General features: G+C 47.5%; 1 protein-coding gene across 1 annotated transcript in view; it reads left to right on the top strand.

Annotated features, from left to right (window-relative positions):
• Positions 1 to 20,308, top strand: part of AKT2 (AKT serine/threonine kinase 2) — a 56,251-nt gene that overhangs the window by 19,772 nt on the left and 16,171 nt on the right. The window contains exons 2-4 of the mRNA XM_081106901.1: positions 3,110 to 3,229; positions 13,818 to 13,946; positions 15,646 to 15,757. Of these exons, the coding sequence (XP_080963027.1) occupies positions 3,184 to 3,229; positions 13,818 to 13,946; positions 15,646 to 15,757 (287 nt within the window). The 5' untranslated portion in view covers positions 3,110 to 3,183. The remainder of the gene's footprint in view (positions 1 to 3,109; positions 3,230 to 13,817; positions 13,947 to 15,645; positions 15,758 to 20,308) is intronic.

The following is a 20,308-nucleotide window of genomic DNA, read 5'->3' as shown; positions in this document are numbered from 1 at the left end:
TGACACTATCTTTCTGTCCGGAAGACAAAATGGGCTGGGCACTTAACGTGTTAAGAGAGACTCCATAGGAACGCTGTCACCCTACTCACAGCCACCCAGCTGGCATTGACTCCCGGACTCTGCAACCCTGACCACTCCAGGTCACACGTGGCTGCCTTCGCTTCTCTCTTTCCTATCACGGCAGCCATGTGTTTGCGGATCCTTAGGGGCTGTGGGCTGAACCTTTGTACACACTGGGCGCGTCAGTGCTGAATCACGGAGGCTCCTTGAGGTGAAATGAAGTTGCTGGGTTGGGAAGGGGAGGGGAGAGGAGCGCTGAGATTGGACACCAGGCCCTGTCCCTTCCTTCCACAGCACTCTTCCTTTGGACTCTGGGTCCATCCCAGCCCTTTGGGAACTATTCCAAACTGAACTCCCTCCTGGGAAAGTGCAATATTGGCCCCTGTGTTGGGGAGGAATTCCCTAAGCTCCCACCACAGCTGCCAGGCCCTACGTGTGCTCCCAGGCACCTCTCCTGGCTTCTGACCTGCAGCCACGTGGACCCTTGGCAGTTCTCCCTGCTCACAAGCTCCTTTCTGCTTCAGAGGCTTTGCACTTGCTGTTCCCCTGCCTGAAATTCTTTTGCCTACATTTCAGGACTCACCCTGCTCACATGTCCCTCACAGCATGTGGCGGACATAGCTCCTTTCCCTGCCGGCCTTTTCTCTTGCTTTATTTTTAATCTCAGCGGGGTCGCCACCACCTGCCATTGTTATGTGTCTGCTTCCCCCACCGAAACGTGAGCTTCGCGGAGGCAGGGGCTGTGTCTTAGTGATGCTCTGTGTCTGGCACCCAGGATAGTCTCTAGAGCTTAGGACACCCTCAAACAAATGGGTGGCATGATTGGACTCTGGAAGTGTTTCTGTGGCTGTGTCTGTTCCTGGGCTGGGGAGTGGGGGCGTCTACTGGGGAGACTTGGATTCGTTCACTGTGTACTCGGCCGATACCCGGACGTTGTGCTGGCTCACTGTGAGCACTAGCAGGGGTGGGGAGCATTGGTTGAGGAAGTGCACAGAGGGCACCCAGTGAAGCCTTGGAGGTCAGGAAGGCTTCTTGGAGGAGGAATCGATTCAGCTGAGACCTCCAGGAGGGAGAACTCACGAAGGTGTGGGGAATGGAGGCCAGAGGGAAGGGCCTAAGTGACAAGCAGGCAGAGAGTAGGATGGGGGAAGAGGGATTGGGGAGGTGGTGCCGGCTGTAATCATTGTCATGGCCATTAGCCTTTACTGAGGGCTTTCTAGGTGCCTCCTGGCTCACAGGGAGAGAAGGCCAGACTTAGATGGAATGTAGGAGCTGAGTGCAGAGGTTGAGAACCCAGGAGAAGACTGGTTAGGGGAGAGGAGAGGAGATGATGGGAGGTGAGGGAAGGTGGGGCCCGGTGGGAGCAGTGGTTAGGAAGCTGGGTGGCTGGGACCACCCTGGTCAGCAGGGTAGGAGACAGAGGAGTACAGGCGGGCGGAGGCCGGGTCCTGAAGGCTCTTGAATCCCAAGCCTAGGAGCTTGTCACTTTCCCGAGGCCAGTGGGAAAGCCACGGGAGGGTTTTGAGTAGGGGAAGGACAGGGTTAGGTTTGAGGGTCCTTCTAGCTGTGGAATCGGGGAAAGCTAGAAGGGGAGGAGTCTAGGGAGCAGGTATAGCGGGACCCTGCTGGGAAAGGATAGCGCTGGCCCTGAGCCAGACTCAGGGAGGGCTGGATGGAGAAACTGGTCACATTAGTGATTAAAACAGACGGGTGGGATATTGAGGATTGAAGGTCTGACAGCCCTGGGTATTGGGTTCATGAGGTGTGAGTCCTTTGGGGTGCCTGTCATGCCTGCTGGTGAGGGGAGCCCCTGTTGCTGCTTCTGGCCCTGTCTTTGCAGGTTGGAGTTCAGAACATGATTTCTCAGCTGGCTGTTTACTTCCCTGTCACTGTTCATCTTGTCTCTCCCCTGCTTCCTCCCACTTACCTCCTTCCCTCTGCCCAGCCCGGCAGCTTGCCACGGTCACATGCCAGGCAGTAGTGTGTCCAGCCCACCAGCTCCCCTGGGGCACGGGAGAAAGCTGATGCCCACAGTGTCCCTAGAGGCAGCTGCCACTTCTCTGGGGGCCTCGGTAGCTCCTGACCTGCTGTCCGCAAATAACCCTAGGCGAGGAAAGGCAAAGGCGCCTTGGGCTCTGTGGCTCGTGGCTCCTGCCCAGGCCTGCGGCTCCAGGTAGGGGCCCGGCTGGTGGCTGCCTCCTGTCCTTCTCCCCTCCACCCTCCCGCCTGGGAACCTGAGACAGAATCAGCAGCCTCGGCGTCTGTCAGTCTATCAGCTGCTGGTCCCTGAGGACAGAAAGGGAGGTCTTGGGGAAGGAACCAGGGCCTTGATCAAGCCCCCAGGACTGGCTCCTGGGCCCCAGACAGGTGTCTGCACAGTAGGTTGCTTTCCTGGAGCACCTGAGGCCTTCTTTTTTTTAAATAGGGGCAAGGAGGGACCTGAGGCTGGGGAGCGAAGTGGGGTGGCCTGAGGCCGGGGAGTGGGAGTACTTGGTTTGCTAAAGATGGCAGGTGGTTGGCCTGGTTTGGAAAGGAGAGAGTGAGTGAGAGTGTGTGTGTGCTGGGGGGGTGGCAGGCAGATGCTGTTGGCTTTGAGCACTCCCTTAGGTGCCCAGGGCTGTCTGATTCATCTAGGTTACCTCAGTGTTGGGGCATGGGAGTGACGCTGGGGGTGGGGCCATAGCTCCCTTGCCACCCTCCCAGCCTGGAGTGAGGATGGGTGGATGGGCTGCCTCTGCTCAGTGTGGGTGTCGTGGGTGTTGAGCACAGGGTCTGGCCTGCACATAGGCCAGGGAGCTCTGATCCCTGCAGAGTAGGGCTCTGTGGCCAGGGTTGTGTCCTTCCTGCTCCCCCACCCCTCAATTGGGGTCACTGGAGACACAGCCACATCCCCCCCCCACTCCCACCCACTAGTTCTCCCACTCTCACTGGCTCCACCATGTACAGAACAAACAGCATCCACAGGGGCCACAGAGCCTGGAGGTCCCCTGGGAAGGGGCTGGGGCCCAGTCTCCCTCCAACTCTGATGAGCTCCTCTCTTGTCTTGCAGATTGTGCTCTGTTCCTGCATGTCCTGCTGCCCTGAACTGTCCTGAGCTAGGTGACAGCGTGTCACGCTGCCACCATGAACGAGGTGTCTGTCATCAAAGAAGGCTGGCTCCACAAGCGTGGTAAGGGGCCACTTACGCCTGTGGGATTGTGCATCTCTCTCTCTCTCTCTTCCTCCCCCCTCCCCTCCCCTCCCTTCCTGGCAGCTGATGTGAGAAGCAGAGGTGCAGGGTCTTCACAGCATCCCAGCCAGTAGCTCTTTACCACTCATTTCATGAAATCCTTCAACAGTAGTCTGGGCAGAGGAGCTGTGGCTCTGCCTGGGGCCAGGTCTCCAGGTCTACCTAGATACTTTGCATGAGCCCGCAGGCCAAGCCTTGAGCTCTGCTTCTGCACTAGTGATTTCATTCATAGCCCCATTTTATAGGTAAAGAAACTGAGGCTCTGCAGACTCAAATGTCCCAGGTTCGATTCCGGTCAAGGGCATGTACCTTGGTTGCGGGCACATCCCCAGTGGGGAGTGTGCAGGAGGCAGCTGATCAATGTTTCTCTCTCATCAATGTTTCTAACTCTCTATCCCTCTCCCTTCCTCTCTGTAAAAAAATATAAAAGATATTAAAAAAAGAAACTGAGGCTCAGAGAAGGGAAGTCACTTAATTGAAGTAACACACTCATTCAGCAAATACTCATCGAATGTGTGGTTTATGCCAGGGTGTCCCAGGCCCTGGGGACAGTGTGGTGCCCTTATGGAGTTTCCATTCCATTGGGAGGTGGGGACAAACAAACAAATATGCAGACATGTGATGGTAGTGGTGATAAGTACTGTTGTGAAAATAGGAACTCTGAGAGGGAAGAGGCTGGAGAGAGATGGGTGGTCAGGGGAAGTCGTTCTGAGGAGATGAACAGAGGCTGGAGCAGGTAAGGGAGCGGGGTAAAGGTGACACAAGGACAAAAGTGGAAGTGTTGCTGGAGCAGAGAGTGAGGGAGGGAGAGCAGGAGGAAGTGGCACAGTGGAACGCTGTAGGTGATTGGAAGCCGAGGGGGTTGTGAATCGTGGTGTGACCGATCTGGTTGTACTGGTGAGCAGCCAGTGACTGAAGGTATTTACAGGGTAAAGACTAAGAGACAGACCTCTAGGTCCGAGGCTGCCTGTCCATAAAACTGTGGCACTTACCGGCTCTGCTGCTGCGTGCAGCTGGGAAGGAGCGCAAGCTGAGAGCTGGCTTGTCCAGGCTGAGGAGGAAGGAGGCAGGCTGTCCTGGCCTCCTGGACCTTCCTCTAGGGAGGGAGGGTTTCAGGCCTGTGATAGCTGCTCTTCGTGTACTTTCATTCATTCAGCAGACATTTATTGAGCAGCTTCTGTGTTCCAGGCACTTATCTGGGCACTGGGAATATAGCAGTGAACCAAACAGGCAAAATCCCCGTCTTCATGTTCATGTCTTATATTTAATGGGGAGGGCAGTGGCCATGGAGAAAAACCAAGCACCATGTACAGGAGGGGCTGTGAAACAGGCAGGGGGCACTGCCATAAACAGGGTGCTCAGAGAGAGCCTCGCTGAGAGGGGCCCATTTGAATAAAGACCTGAGGGAGGCAAGGGAGTGAGTCCCATGGCTAACTGAGGCAAAAGCATGAGGGTGAAGGAGACAGCCCACGAGTCTGGAGAGGGGAGTGGACAGGCATGTTTGAAGAGGGCAGGGAGGCTGATGGGGCTGGCCTTTAGGGAACAGGGAGAAATGCCCACCCGTCCTGCCCTGTCCTAGGCTGCAGACAGCAGTGATGAGGGGCAGAGGCAGTTCCCCAGGCCAGGCCTCCCCCATCAGACTGGGCAGGGAGATCTATTCCTGTTGCCCTCAAAAGACAGGGGTGTCATTCAGGATATGTCAGTCTACCTCTCAGATTGGGCCTTGTGTTTGGGGCCATTGATGGAACTTTCTGAACCTGGGCAGATGTCAAGGTTCTAACCCTGGCTCTGCCACTTCCTCTTGGTGTGACTGTGAGTAAGCTGTCACCTCCCTGAGCCTTGGTTGCACATTTGTAAAATGGGTTAACAACACAGGCCTCTGACGCTGTGAGCTCCTTGAGGGCAGGGGTTTGATCCAGTTTGTTTGCTGCGGTAGCCCCAGTGCCTAGAAAAGACATGGCATGCAGTAGGTGCTCAGTAACCAATTTTTGAATGAATGGTTGAGATTGTGTGGGGGAGGGGTGGGGGGGGGGGTGGGCAGAGACCATTGTGGTCTGTGGGCCAGAGTCTCAAGCTCCTGATTTTCCCAAGGCCCATGGGTGTGGGCTGGGGTGTGGGTGCCCTGGAGGTGGCTGGAGGACTGTGGCAGGGATGGGGGTTTGTCTCTAGTCCAGGTCTGCTGAGAGCATTAAGTGAATCTCAGCCCCTCTCGGGCCTTCACTGTCTTCATTTGTGCTGCAGGGAGACCAGATGAGCTGTTGAGGTGGCCTGCCTGGGACACACTTGGCTTAGGTTTGCACCACACACACGTATTTGTTTCACTCCTGGGCCTCTCAGTGCCCATTGTTCTGAGCAGCAGCTGGCAGAGATGGGCAAGGCAAGGTGGCTTCTGCTGACTGCAGCTGTTTTGGCACCTGCACTAACCCACCCCTGGTGTTTACAGTAATAGCAGTCCCAGTTTACTTTGTGCCCATTCTGTGCCAGGCATGGGCTGTGCTGTAGGCAAGCTCGATTTTGTTGCATTTTCTTAGCTGTCTTGTGAGGCGGGCATCTTGCAGACCAGGACACTGAGGCTAAGCAGGAAGACTGACTCGAGGTTCCATTGAGAAGGTGGGAGCACTGTATCCTCTGACTTTGAACCAGTGCTTCCAAGGCCTGGCCCACAGGCTGCTTCTTGCCTGGTAAGGTCTGTTCAAGGAATGGCTGAAGTGAGAGCACCGTTATTGGAGTGGCTCATGCTGTGTGCTGGTTCCCTTTCCAGAACAGCCTCTGCCAGGCCCCCCCAGGCTGGTCCTATCTGCCAGTTTAGAGGCAGACAGTGTCGTGGTCAAGAGCGTGGACAAAGCAAACCCAGCTCCATCCTAGCTATTCTGGTCAATAGCTATGAGCCTTGGGCAAATAATGGGACCTCTCTGTGCCTCAGTTTCCTCATTTGTAAACTGGGATTATTGTGGGGATGTTTTTTCTTTCCTTCTAGGTTTCTTTTGTCTTCTTAGTTTGTTCTTAGTATAAAACACTATAGGTTAAGTGCCTGGATCATAAGCTCATCCCCAAACTAGTTTCAGATCAAGAAATAGAACAAGACAGTCTCCAGAAGCCCCCTGCCACTCCCGAGCAGTAACTCTCCTAGTTTCCAAAGCATAAGTGAGTTTTTCGAGTTTTGTTTTATTTTTTTAAAAATTGAGGTGAAATTTACATAACACAATATTAACTACAGGCAGCCCTCAGGTTACATCGGACTCGACTACTACATAGTTTCGTGGTTATGTTGCCGTCTCCCATTTACAGTATTTATTAAAAAAAAAATTCCGTCATTTTGACGTATGTATATATATATGCTTTATGTTTTTTATTATTTATCACAAGTAAAGGTCAGGAATTGTTATTTTTCTTTTAAATTTTGTTTTACTTCTTTCACTTCATTACTGCTGTCTGTGTGCTCCATGTGAGTGATGTAGGTGCTTACGTAGGTGGGTTCCGACTTACGGCGACAATCGCGTTATGTTGCGCCGTAGGAACGGATCTCCGACGTAACCCAAGGACCTACTGTATTTTCAAGTGTACAATTCAGTGGCTGTTAAGTACATTCACAGTGTTGTGTAACCACTACCTCTGTCTAGTTCCAAAACATTTTCATCACCCTAAAAGAAGGCCCTGTACTCATTAAGCACTCAGTTCCCTTTCCCCCTCCTACCCCTGCAGCCTCCAGTTTGTTTTGTCTTTATGGATTGACTTATTCTGGATAGTTCATATAAATGAATCAAACTATTTGTGGTCTTTTGTGTCTGGCGTTTTTCACTTAGCATAATGTTTTTGAGATTCATCCATGCTGTAGCATGGATCAGCACTTCATTCCTTTTTATGTCCAAATAATATTCCATTGTGCGAATATACCACATTTTGTTTATCCATATGTCTGTTGATGGACATTTGAGTTATTTCTTCCTTTTGGCTATTGTGAATAGTACTGCAGTGAATATTTGTGTACAAGTATTTGAGTACTTCTATATTTATAATCTATATTTATGTAAATTACACAAATTAGGTCAAATATCCTATATTTATATGCTAAAAGTCTATATAATTAGATAACACATAGATGTAAATAATCTGGGTTATATAGTCTATATTTATAATCTTCAGTGTCTATATTTAACTTTTAGAAGAAGTGCCAAACTTTTCCATATGGCTGCACCATTTTACATTTCCACCAGGTTTGAGTTTCTCCACATCCTCACCAACATTGTTCTTTTCTTTTTTTAATTGCAGCCATCCTAGTGGGTGTGAAGTGTTATCTCATGGTTTTGATTTGCATTTCCCTAATGACTAATGATGTTGAGCATCTTTTCATATGCTTGTTGCCCATTTTTATCTCTTTGGAGAACTGTCTAGTCAGGTTCTTTGCCCATTGTATAATCAGGCTATTTGTCTTTTTGTTGTTGAGTTGTAAGAATTCTTTATGTATTCTAGATACTAAACTCCTCTTAATCAGATATATGATTTGCAAATATTTTTGCCCATTTTTTGTTTGTCTTTTTAGTTTCTTGATAATGTTCTTTGCATAAAAGTTTTTAATTTCAGTGAATCTACTTTATTTTTTCTTTTGTTGCTTGTATTTTGGGTGTCATATCTAAAAATCCATTGTCAAATCCAAGGTCAAGAAAATTTTTTTATAGCCCTGCAAGTGTGGCTCAGTTGGTTAGAGTGTCGTCCCATGAAGCTAACGATCACAAGTTCGATACCCAAGTTGCTGGTGGGTTCCATCCCTGGTATGGGAGGCAACTAGACAACTGATGGATGCTTTTTCACATCGATGTTCCCCCCCCCCCCCTTCCTCTCTCTAGAATCAATGAAGAACATATCCTCAGATGAGAATTAAAAAAAAAAATTCTTGATTTTTTTTTTTTTTTTAAGAGCCCAAGGGAGAGAGAGATTGAGGGAGAGAGAAACATTGATTTGTTGTTCCACTTACTGATGCATTCATTGGTTGATTCTTGTATGTGCCCTGCCTGGAAAACAAACCCTCAACCTTGGCGTATCAGGACAACACACTTACCCACTTAGCTACCCTGCCAGATCCAAGGTCAGGAAGATCTACCCCTATGTATTCTTCTAAGAGTTTTATAGTTTTCTTATATTTAACTAGATCCTTTTGAGTTAATTTTTGTATGTGTGATACGGTGTGAGGTAAGCATCCAACTCTGGTTTTGTTTTTTGTTTTTTGCATGTGAATATTCAGTTGTCCCAGTACCATTTGTTGAATGGTCTTGACACTCCTATTGAAAATCAGTTGACCATGGTTTTTTTTTGTTAGTTTGCTTGTTTTTGATAATTCTATTCCATTGGCCTATATGTCAATCCTTATGCCACACTGATTCAATTATTTTAGCTTTGTAGTGAAATCAGAAAGTGTGAGTACTTTTACTTTGTTGTTCTTTTTCAATATTGTTTGGCTGTTTGGGGTCCCTTGCCATGTGAATTTGAATTCCATGTAAATTTGAGGATTGGCTTTTTCATTTCTGCAGAAGAGGATGTTGGAATATCGTTAGGGGATGTGCTGACTCTAGATAGCTTTGGTAGTGTTTTCATCTTAAATATATCAAATCTTTCAATTTGTGAACACACAATGTCTTTGAATTATTTAGGTATTTCATTTCTTTCAGCAATGTTTTATAGTTTTTAGTGCATAAATCTTTTATCTCCTTATGCTATTGTAAGTGGAATTGTTTTCTTAATCTTTTTTGGATTGTTTACTGCTGGTGTATAGAAACACAACTGATTAGCCTGTTCTTTTGCTGAATTTGTTTATTAGTTCTAGTAATTGTTTCATGGATTCTTTGTGATTTTCTAAATTTACAGGATCATATCATCCTATATAATAAAAGCCTAATATGCTAAGTGTTCGGTCAACCAGTTGGCCGTTCAACCAATAAAAGCGTAACATGCTGATGATATGCTGAGGCTGCTCAACCGCTAGCTATGACATGCACTGACCACCAGGGGGCAGATGCTCCATTCGGTATGTTAGCTTGCTGCTGGGGTCTGGCCAGTCGCGACTGAGTGAGAGGGGCTGGACATGCCCTGGAGCCCTCCTGCGGTCCCTCCCCTGTGGGCCAACCTCCTGCGTCCCTCCCCGGCCCCGATCGTGCACCGGTGGGAACACTAGGGCTGGCCAGTGCCCTCTCGCAATCCAGAATCCCTCAACGGATATTGGAGAGCTGGTTTCGGCCTGATCCCATATGCCAGGCTAAGGAACCCCACTGGAATATGAATTCGTACACCGGGCCTCTAGTCTTCAAATATAGATAGTTATACTTATTCTTTCACATCAGATGCCTTTTATCGTTTTATTTTTCTCTAACTAAAATGTCCAATAACATGTTTAATAGTGGTGAAAGTGGACATTGTTGTCTTGTTTCTGATCTTAGGGGAACCTTTTGGTCTTTCATCACTGAGTATGATGTTAGCTGTGGGTTTTTCATAGATGCTCTCTATCATGTGGAGGAACTTCCCTTCTATTCCTGGTTTGCTGAGTATTTTTATCATGAAAGGATGTAGGATTTTGTCAAATGCTATTTCTGCCTCAATCGAAATGATCATGTGTCTTTTTTCCTTCATTTAATATTAAATTGAATGATTTTCATATATTGAACCACCCTTGCATTTCTGGGATAAAACCCACTTGGTCATGGTGTGTAATCCTTTTAATCTGTTGTTAAACTTGGGGTTTTGCTAGTTTTTGAACTTCATATACATGAAATTATTTAGTATCTAAAATTGAAAGAATTTAGTAAGTTAAAACCTATAAGATATACTTAGGACAGTATGTGGCACAAAGTACCACTATAATGTTATATCATCATCATCATCATCATCATCATCATCAGTATCATTTAATGCAGTGGTTCTCAACCTTCCTAATGCCGCGACCCTTTAATACAGTTCCCAACCATAAAATTATTTTTTTTTAAAATATATTTTATTGATTTTTTACAGAGAGGAAGGGAGAGAGATAGTTAGAAACATCGATGAGAGAGAAACATCGATCAGCTGCCTCCTGCACATCTACTGGGGATGTGCCCGCAACCCAGGTACATGCCCTTGACCGGAATCGAACCTGGGACCTCTCAGTCCGCAGGCCAACGCTCTATCCACTGAGCCAAACCGGTTTCGGCCATAAAATTATTTTTGTTGCTACTTCATAACTGTAATTTTGCTACTGTTATGAATCGTAATGTAAATAATACCTGATATGCAGGATGTATTTTCATTGTTACAAATTGAACATAATTAAAGCATAGTGATTAATCACAAAAACAATATGTAATTGTATATGTGTTTTCCGATGGTCTTAGGCGACCCCTATGAAAGGGTCGTTCGACCCCCAAAGGGGTCGCGACCCACAGGTTGAGAACTGCTCATTTAATGGATAGCCCCTTAAGAGGAAACAGGGATTCAGAAGTGAAATGACTTACTGGCGGCCGCACAGCAAATATAGCCCAGAGCTCACCTTGCCATCCTATTTCACATGTGCCATGTGAGTTGAGGGCTTGGACACTCTTTGCAAAGTAAGCTGATGATAAGAGCATTTATTGAGTGCCTGCAGTGTGTGCTGGGCCCTAAGCTGGAGGCTGTATGCTTGTGATCGCATAGTTTTTAACAGTTTAAGATATAATTTACATACTATACAATTCAGCCTTTTATTTACTTATTTAAAAATATATTTGTATTGATTTCAGAAAGTAAGAGAAAGGGAGAGAGAGGTAGAAACATCAATGATGAGAGAGAATCATCGATCTGCTGCCTCCTGCACACCCCACACTGGAGATTGAGCCCACAACCTGGGAATGTGCTCTGCCCGGGAATTGAACCGTGACCTCCTGGTTCATAGGTTGATGTTCAACCACTGAGCCATGCCAGCCGGGTGCAGTTCAGCCTTTTAAACTGTACAGTTCAGTGGCTTTTAGTACCCAGAGTGTGCAACCATCTCCACAATTAATATTAACACATTTTATTACCGTGCTCCTGCCTGCTTTCCTGTCCTCCCTCCTCCCACCTAGGTGCCTCTTATGGTGCACAGTCTCACACACTGCTGTTCATGTCTACGGATTTGCCTAATCTGGACATTTTATATAAATATGCTCATCTAATTTGTGGTTCTTTTAGTTACGGTTCATCTATGTTGTAGTGTGTGTTTATATTTTGTTTCTTTTTATGATTGAATAGTATTATATTATGTGGATATGCCATACTTTGTTTATCCATTCATTAGTTGATGGGCTTCGGGATCATTTTCACTTTTTACTATTATGAATAATGTTGCTGTGGGCATTTATATACAAGTTTTGTTTCACCATCTCTATTTTTATCTTTTGAGGACTTAAATAGCATTTTATTTTATTGAAAACTTTTATTTTATTGAAATAAAATTGATGTACACTATCCTGTTTGTTTCAGTTGTACCTCAGGAATTTGATATTTACCAGGTGTACTGGTTAATAATGCGGATTTTTTTCACTAGATGGAGTTACACATATGTTGATATATATGCAATTTGATATGTATGCTGTTTTGTTGTATTGACAACAGGCTTCAAAACTTCATATGACAAATTTTCAGAAGGTGTTAACATCATAGATATTTTTACACTTAAAATTGTAGATTTTCATGCCAAAAAAAGAGCATTTGTGGGAAGTTTTAATTCATTATTTTGAAGAAAAGTGCTGCTGAATACTTTGGGAAGCTTATGGTGAACATGCTCCATGTCAAGATGCTTGTGACGCTGGTTTAAACGCTTTAAAAGTGATGATTTCGATGTGAAAGACAAAGAACGTCCAGGTCAACTGAAAACGTTTGAAGATCAACAATTACAAGCATTATTGGATGAAGATGCGTGTCAAACTCAAAACAACTTGCAGAAAGATTAAACGTTGCTCAGCAAACCATTTCTGATCGTTTACAAGCAATGGGAAAGATTTTAAAGGAAGGAAAATGGGTGCCACATCAACTGAACGAAAGACAAATGGAAAACTGAAAAGTCATCAGTAAAATGTTGCTCCAATGGCACGAAAGAAAGTCCTTTTTGCATCGAATTGTGACTGGCGATGAAAAGTGGATTTATTTTGAGAACCCCAAACGCACAAAATCATGGGTTGATTGATCCAGGTCAACCATCAACATCCACTGCAAGGCCAGATCGCTATGGAAAGAAGACAATACTCTGCGTTTGGTGGGATCGGGAAGGTGTGGTGTATTATGAGCTTCTAAAACCAGGTGAAACCATTAATACTGATCACCACTGACAATGAATAATCAATTTGAACCACTCTTTCATCATGAAATGACCAGAATGTGCCAGAAGACACAGCAAAGTAATTTTGCTTCATGATGATGCACCATCACACACTTCAAAACCAGTTAAAGACATGTTAGATGATCTTTCCTGGGAAGTATTAACTCACCTGCTATATTCACCAGACCTTGCTCTTTCAGATGACCACTTGTTCTGATCGATGGCACACGCACTTTCTGAGCAGCACTTCAAAACATACAAAGTGGAAAATTGGGTCTCTGAATGGTTTGCCTCAGAACAAGAAAAGTTCTATTGGGACGGTATCCACAAATTACCTGAAAGATGGGAGAAATGTGTAGTTAGCGATGGACATTACTTTGAATTAAGCACTTTTGATGTTTCTCTTGAAATTATAGTGTTTTCTTTGATTACAAAATCCTCCATTATTAACCAGTACACCTAGTATATACATTATGAAATGATCCCCATGATAAGTGTAGTTATCATTTCTCACCTTACAAAGTAATTGCAATATTTATTGACTGTGTCGCCTATGCTGTACTTTATATCCCCATGATTTATTTATTTTATAACTGGACGTTTGTGCCTCTTAATTTCCTTCACCTATTTCACAGCCCATCTCATTTTCTTCAGCAGACTTGTGAGGAGTGGGTTCTTGTAAGTGTGTGTGTGTGTGTGTGTGTGTGTGTGTGTGTGTGTCTGTGTGCACGCGCTCGCGTGTATACACCGGGTGCTTGGATATTCACAGTTAGAACAAATAGAAGGGGTCAAGGGACACTTGGAGGGCACAGCAACAGTTATACCCGGACTGGCACAGTGTTTTTACATTTGATCTAACTGCACGGCTGTACTGGTGAATACCAGCCCATGGGATTTGGCCTTACAGGGCCACAGGGCATGTGTGTTTGGAAGCTTGGGCCTCTCCTGGGACTGGGCCACATGCTGGCAAGGATGGCTTGCTGTTGGCCACACGCTGAGCAGCTGGTGCCCTGGGCCACTGCAGCAGGCACCTTCCTGCCAGGCATGACCTCTGAATCACTGGGCACAGCCTGGCACCAGCCTTCATCGGCAGGGGCGACCTCAAGGGTTTCTCTTGGAGAGGCACTCTCCTGCCTACCCTCATCCACCCTCCTCCCACCCCGGTGCCCCTTGTGAGGCACGGTTACACCGGGCTGTCTGCCCTGACCTCTCTCCCTCTCCTCTGCCTTCGTTCAGGTGAATACATCAAGACGTGGAGGCCCCGGTACTTCCTGCTGAAGAGTGATGGTTCCTTCATTGGCTATAAGGAGCGGCCCGAGGCCCCTGACCAGACGCTGCCCCCTTTAAACAACTTCTCCGTTGCGGGTACGTCTTAGGGCAAGTGGCTGGGCCAAAGTTTGGGTGCTCCAAGGACAACTGGCTGGTCTTGTGGGCACATGGGGATTGGCTGTTCTTGGACTGTGGACCTGACCAGGGCCTGTTTGCCCTATTTCTTACCCTTCCCCTGCTCCACCTACGTGTCAGTTGGGTGAGGTAAAGTGGGAAGAGGGAAGAAGCCAGACATTTTTCCCAGTCTCTCCGCCAGGCAGCACTGCCTCTGTGGTTCCAGCTGCTGCTGGCCAGGCCCTGGGGTCTGGCTGGTGTCATGTGCCTCTGCATTCTGGTAGCAGCCTGTTTCTCTGTCCCTCTAAACTAGAGGCATCCAGGCCTCCCTTTCAGCTGATCACAGGGCTAATCTCGAATCTTCCATCCCCTCTGTGGTATCCTAAATGATGCCTACCAGCTGGACCCTGGCCAGTGAAAGCTCGGCAGGCCCAAAGCCCTTGCCTGGATCTTGCATAACCACAGTCCTGCCTCCATCTCTCTGCCCCCTGCCCCCGTGCCTCCCCCGCCCTCCCCTCCCCCATTCTGCTTCCTTCCTTCCCTGCTGACCTGATTGGTTACCACATCCTAAGCACATTTCAAAGACACCCCCATCTCCACTGTCAATCCTTAGCACAGGCCACCATTCTTTCCCACCTAGTTCCCTGCTCCAGCCTCTTGCCAAGTCTCACCCTACCCACTGTCTCTGGAACCCAGTCCTGGTCCCCTCTGTCCTGCTTAATCCTTGTCCTGGTTGCTTTCCCGTATGCTGGTGACCCTGACATGGCTGCTGTCATTCCTGCCTTCTCACCTGAACTGTCAGCCTGTCTTGAGCAGCTTCCTCCTCATTTCTTCCTGGGTGTTCCCTAGGTCCCTCATACCCACCATGTCCCAAACTGGCCATCTAGTCTCCCCTTTCCTCTCCCAACCTCCCACTCCCTATCTCCATTCAGGGAGGGCCCTATTGTCTTCTAGTCCTCAGGCCACAGGCCTTGGCCTCATCCTAGGTGCCTCTCTCTCCCTCCCTCTGGCCTGTCTACCTGCCTTTTCCTCCCCTCTCCATGGCTCCACTCTGTGTAGCCCCAGCCTTCTCCCTGGGCTCCCAGCCTCCATTCTCTCTCATCCTCTACATGGCAGCTAGAGGGATCTGTTTAAATCTGTCCATGCCCGTTCCCTATTTAAGCCTCCCATAGCTCCCTGTTGCTCTCAGGACAAAGTCCAGATTCCTCACCATTCGCAGGCGGGCTCACTTCCCTGCTCCTCACACCATGAGCAGAATTTGCCATTCCCTAAGTGTGCTGGGCCTCTGGCACCTCCGGGCTGTGTACACGACGTACCCTTCTGTCGGACCGACCCATGTTCCCTCTTCCTTCAGAGTTCAGTGTAGAGATGCCCCTTCCTCCAGAAGTTGGCCCTAGGTTCCCCCATCACAGTTCTGACCACTGAGCCATCATTGTCTAGTAGTGTCTCTCTCTCTCTCTCTCTCTCTCTCTCTCTCTCACACACACACACACACACACACACACACACACACACACGATCTTGTGCCCCACGGGGGCAAGTCCAGAGCTATCTGTCACTAAGGTGTCCTTAACACCATCTGGCATGCGGTTGGCACACAGGATGTGACTTAGGGGATGTGGGCTGTAGGCCAGCAGGGCTGTCCCTTACCCTCCCATCTCTGTCCTTCCTCTGCCTACAGAGTGCCAGCTGATGAAGACCGAGAGACCGCGGCCCAACACGTTTGTCATACGCTGCTTGCAGTGGACCACAGTCATCGAGAGGACCTTCCACGTAGACTCTCCCGATGAGAGGCGAGTCTGGGCCTCTGTGTGGCTGCCCTTTGAGAGTGGCAGGCCTGATGAGGGGAAGGGGTACAGATGGGCAGACTCCCCTGTACCCCAGTTTTTAACAGGTGGAGCGCAGGCCACATCAGGGCCTCTGATTATCTGGAGATGGGTGGAGGGTCAGGGAGCTGCATTGCTAATGCGCATCTCCATTGCTTTTGAGGCAGGCGGTCAGAGACTTAATCAGAAGAGATGATACAGGTTTACCGAGTTTAAAAATCATACAGTATAAGGAAGGTGTCTAGCTTCCCTCTCCCTTCTGTCCCATCCCCAAGTTAACTGCTCTCCTTATGTGCCCTCCAAGAGCTTCTTCCCGAGGGGACGGGCTCGCTCACTCCGGGAGGGCCTTTCACGCCCTACTCCCCTGGGTTTTCTTTGTTACACAAAAGGTAGCACTGTACATGCACGAGAGCTCTTTTACTTGATTTGTCTCGGGGAAAGCTCTTGCTTCAGTCTGTAGTGAGCTGCTGCTGCATTTTTGTTTTTTTCAAACAGCTGCACTTGTATGCTCCCTAGTTCATAGAGCAGTTCTTTATGGATGGTGGCTGGGCTTGTTTCCAACCTTTGGCTGATTACAAGCAATACCACAGTGCGGTACCTGTGTTTGTCTTGTTGGCATATGTGCCGCTAAATTTGTAAGATGAATTCTTAGATGGAGGCTTGCTGGGTTATAGGGAATATGTATTTGTAATGTTGAGAAATGTTTCTATTAGGCTATGTCTGAGTCCACACAGCTTTGTGTATTCAGATGTTTGGGTTTTTACTAATCTGATCAGTGAGAAATGGCACCTCAGGGTGGTTTTCATTGGCCTTTCCTCTGGGTTAGAGTTCCTTTCATATATTCAAGGGCCATGTGAATTTCTCTTTCTGAAATGCCTGTTCATATCCTTTGCCTGTTTTTCTATTGGGTAGTCTTTTTTTTTATTTCTTTCTGAAAGCTCTTTATGCTTTAGGAAGCTTAACCCTTTGTAATGAGTGGCAAATATTCCCCCCTGCCCCTACTTTATCCCTTTGAGCCTCTCTTTGAGAAATACTCCTTTAACTTGTCTCTGGGGTAAGGATTCAGCTGACCCTCTGGAGAACCCAAAACAGTGCCATCCAAGAGAATTTTCTGCTGTGATAGAAATGTTCTGTACTTGCAGTGCCCAAGCAGGTGCCCGTGGTGCATTTGAAATGTGGTTGGTGCAACTGAGGAATAAAATTCTTTTATTTAATTAATTTAAATTTAAATAGCCACATATGACTAGTGGCTATACTCATAGACAGTGTATTTCTAGAGCATACACAAAACAGTATCACAAGACATATTACCACAATCTATACTGTAATTATTGTTGCATACCTTCCCAAGATCAAAAATATATTTGTCCCTTCAAGGGGAACAGAATTACCATCTCAAGCCAGCTGAGGTTACTCAGCTGAAAACGGAACCAAAACATAGACTGTCAGTAAAAGCCGATTAAGACCAATAAATGCATAGGACCTGAGTGTTGGAAGTATAGGTAGGAAGGAGTTGGCCACAGAGATAGGAAAGAGAAGGTGACTCCAGGAAGAGGGACCAGCATATGTAGAGGTCTGGAGGTGAGATAGCTTGTCATTCCAGGAACATCGAGGGTTTTGTGTCACCAAAGAATCAAGCACCAGAGGTTTTGGGAGGGGAGGAGTGGAGAACCTTAAAGCCGGTGAGTTCAGCCAGGGCCTGGACTCCCGGTGGAGATCCCCAGGGGCTTGGCAGGTGGTGACTCAGTTGGGGTTTGTCACAGGTCGCTAAAAGGTTCAAGGGGCTGACAAACAGGAAGCCCTTGATTCAGCGGTACCTGGCACACAGTGTGCAAGCCTGGAAAAGGAGCAGTGGGGAGCTGGCGAAGTGTTTTCATGGGCAAGAGACCTGCTCTGGTTTTCATTTTAATAAGATACCATGCCCTTCAGTGTAAGGAAGTCCCTTTCTGAAGACTGAGGGATAGGGCTGTGGGGCTGGGGCTACTCTGAGAGCAAACCCCAGCTTCCTGACCTTTATCCCAGTGAGGCGTGAGCCAGAAACCCAGTGAAAGGCAGTCTGCTCTGCTGTGGGCTGTCCTCACTGCCCCAGCCACATAGGCCCAAGCCTGGAGAGAGGTGGGGGGTGGCGGTAGAGAGCTGACAGGGGCCACACTGGTGGCTGGTCCTTGCCTAGATGCTGCAGTGGCCTGCTCACTGCTCCTGGTAGCCTCTCCTGCTTCCCAGTTGGCTCTCCTGGGCAGCTAGAGGGATTCCCTGAGCCCCGCCCTGCCAACTTATTTCCAGTGCACATTTAGTATAATAAATGAGGGTCCAGGGTGATAAAGGGGGACATATGTAATACTTTCAACAATAAAGATATTTTTTAAAAGGTTCAGATTCCTGTGCCCTGAGTCAGCAGTTCAGCATTTGCCATGTTTGCCTCATGCTGAATCTTGAACTTCTGTTCATATATGACACTTACCTCAGCAGGCTTCTCCTAAGAATAAGGACATTCTCCTACAGAATCATGGTATCATTATCACATCTGAGGTGATTCTTTATAATATACTAGAAGCCCGGTACACAAAATTTGTGCACGGGGGTTGGGGTCTCTCAGCCTGGCCTGCGCCCTCTAGCAGTCCGGGAGCCTTCGGGGGATGTCCGACTGACGGCTTAAGCTGTTAGTGGGACATCCTTAGCACTGCCCTAGAGGTGGGAGCCCAGCTTCTGGCAGAGCGGCACTTCCCCTATGGGAGCACACTGACCACCAGGGGGCAGTTCCTGTGTTGAGCATCTGCCCCCTGGTGGTCAGTGTGTGTCATAGCAACTGGTCAGTCCACTGTGGTTGATTTGCTTATTAGTCTTTTATTATATAGGATATCTAGTAACATCCTCCCCATAGCCATGCCATACTTGAATTTCCCCAGTTGTCCTCAAAAAGCTATTTTGTAAAGCAGGATTTATTCAAGGTACATGTTGTCTTTTGGCTTATTTTAATGTAGTTCAGACCTTTCCCTTTTCCCCCACATGACATTGAATTTTTTTAGGTAAACCAGGCTAGTTGTCTTGTAGAATGCCACACTATGGACATGTTATCTTACTGGCTTTTGGCACTGTTTACTTTGGTCTTCTGTACCCATATTTCCTGTAAACCGGGAATTAAGTCTGGAGCAGGATTGGCAAACTATAGCTCAGCCTCCTGTTTTGCAAATAAAGTTTTATTGGAACACAACCATACCCATGGCTGCTTTTTCCCTACTGTGGTATAGTTGAGTAGTTGTGATAGAGACCATGTGGCCTGCAAAGCCTAAAATATTTACTGTTTGGCGATATCCAGAAGTTTGTTTGTAGACCCTGGTCTTGGCAGGTATGCTTAATAGTGTATTACATTAATGTGATCTTTTAAATGTACATCTTATAATGTAATTTCTCTTCTTAAAAGTGAGTGGCTTTTAGTCCCACTTGGAATAAACCACAAAGTCAATGCTACATTCTACAAAGTCCTACATGGTCTGGCCCCCTCTCCAGAATCATTTCCTACCACTAGTGTCCTCACTTTATCCACACTGGTCTCCTCACTGTTCCTTAAATAGGCCAAACACACTTTCTACTTGAGGACCTTGGCACTTGTTGTTCCCTTTGCTTAGAATCTTCTCCCAGATATCATTATGATTCTCTCCTTGACTCCATAAGGTCTCTGCTCAAATGTCACCTTCTCAGAGTGTTCTGCCTTGGTCCCATATCTCTGTTACTCTTACCCTGCTATTTTTCCTCCATAGCACCTGTGTATTTATATGTGCTGGGAGCATTCAGTAAATGCTTGTTGAATAAGTAAAAGGATAACTAAAACTAATTCTCTGTTGGCCACACCCTGTTCTAAGATCTTTACATATATTAACTCACCCTCAAAACATTTTTAGGAGCCCTAACCGGTTTGGCTCAGTGGATAGAGCGCTGGCCTGCGGACTGAAAGGTCCCAGGTTCGATTCCGGTCAAGGGCATGTAACTTGGTTGCGGGCACATCCCCAGTAGGAGGTGTGCAGGAGGCAGCTGATCGATGTTTCTAACTCTCTATCCCTCTCCCTTCCTCTCTGTAAAAAATCAATAAAATATATTTAAAAAAAAAACATTTCTAGGAGGCAGTTCCTCACCTGTTAAATAGGGATAATGGTAGTGAAATGGAGGCACAGGGAATTAGAATAAGAAAGATGGGGGGGGGGGGCATCTCAGGGTATCTGTGAACAGAGTGGGACTTCAGATATCCTCCAGCTGTAAACACCCCTCTGGGTCAGAGGATGGCCCTGGTAGGGAGAGAGGCCCCCCATTCGTCATTAGACCAGCAGTGAGTTGAGTTGTTACTCCTGACACTGTGAAGTGGACAGACCTGTGTGTTGAGGGTAGACCTTCCACTTCCAGTTTACTGGGCTTCCCTCTGGGGTGCACTTAATCCTGCTCAGCTGGGGTTCTCGGGGTTGGGGCCCAGGCTCTGGAGTCAGACCAGCACTGTGCCACTTTCTCAGTGGGGCTAGCTCCCTGACT

The sequence above is a fragment of the Myotis nattereri genome (genome assembly GCF_964212035.1).
Source record: "Myotis nattereri genome assembly, chromosome: 15".
Taxonomy (NCBI): Eukaryota; Metazoa; Chordata; class Mammalia; order Chiroptera; family Vespertilionidae; genus Myotis; species Myotis nattereri.
The sequence above is the reverse complement of the archived record's forward strand: the minus strand, read 5'-3'. Positions and strand labels throughout refer to the sequence as shown.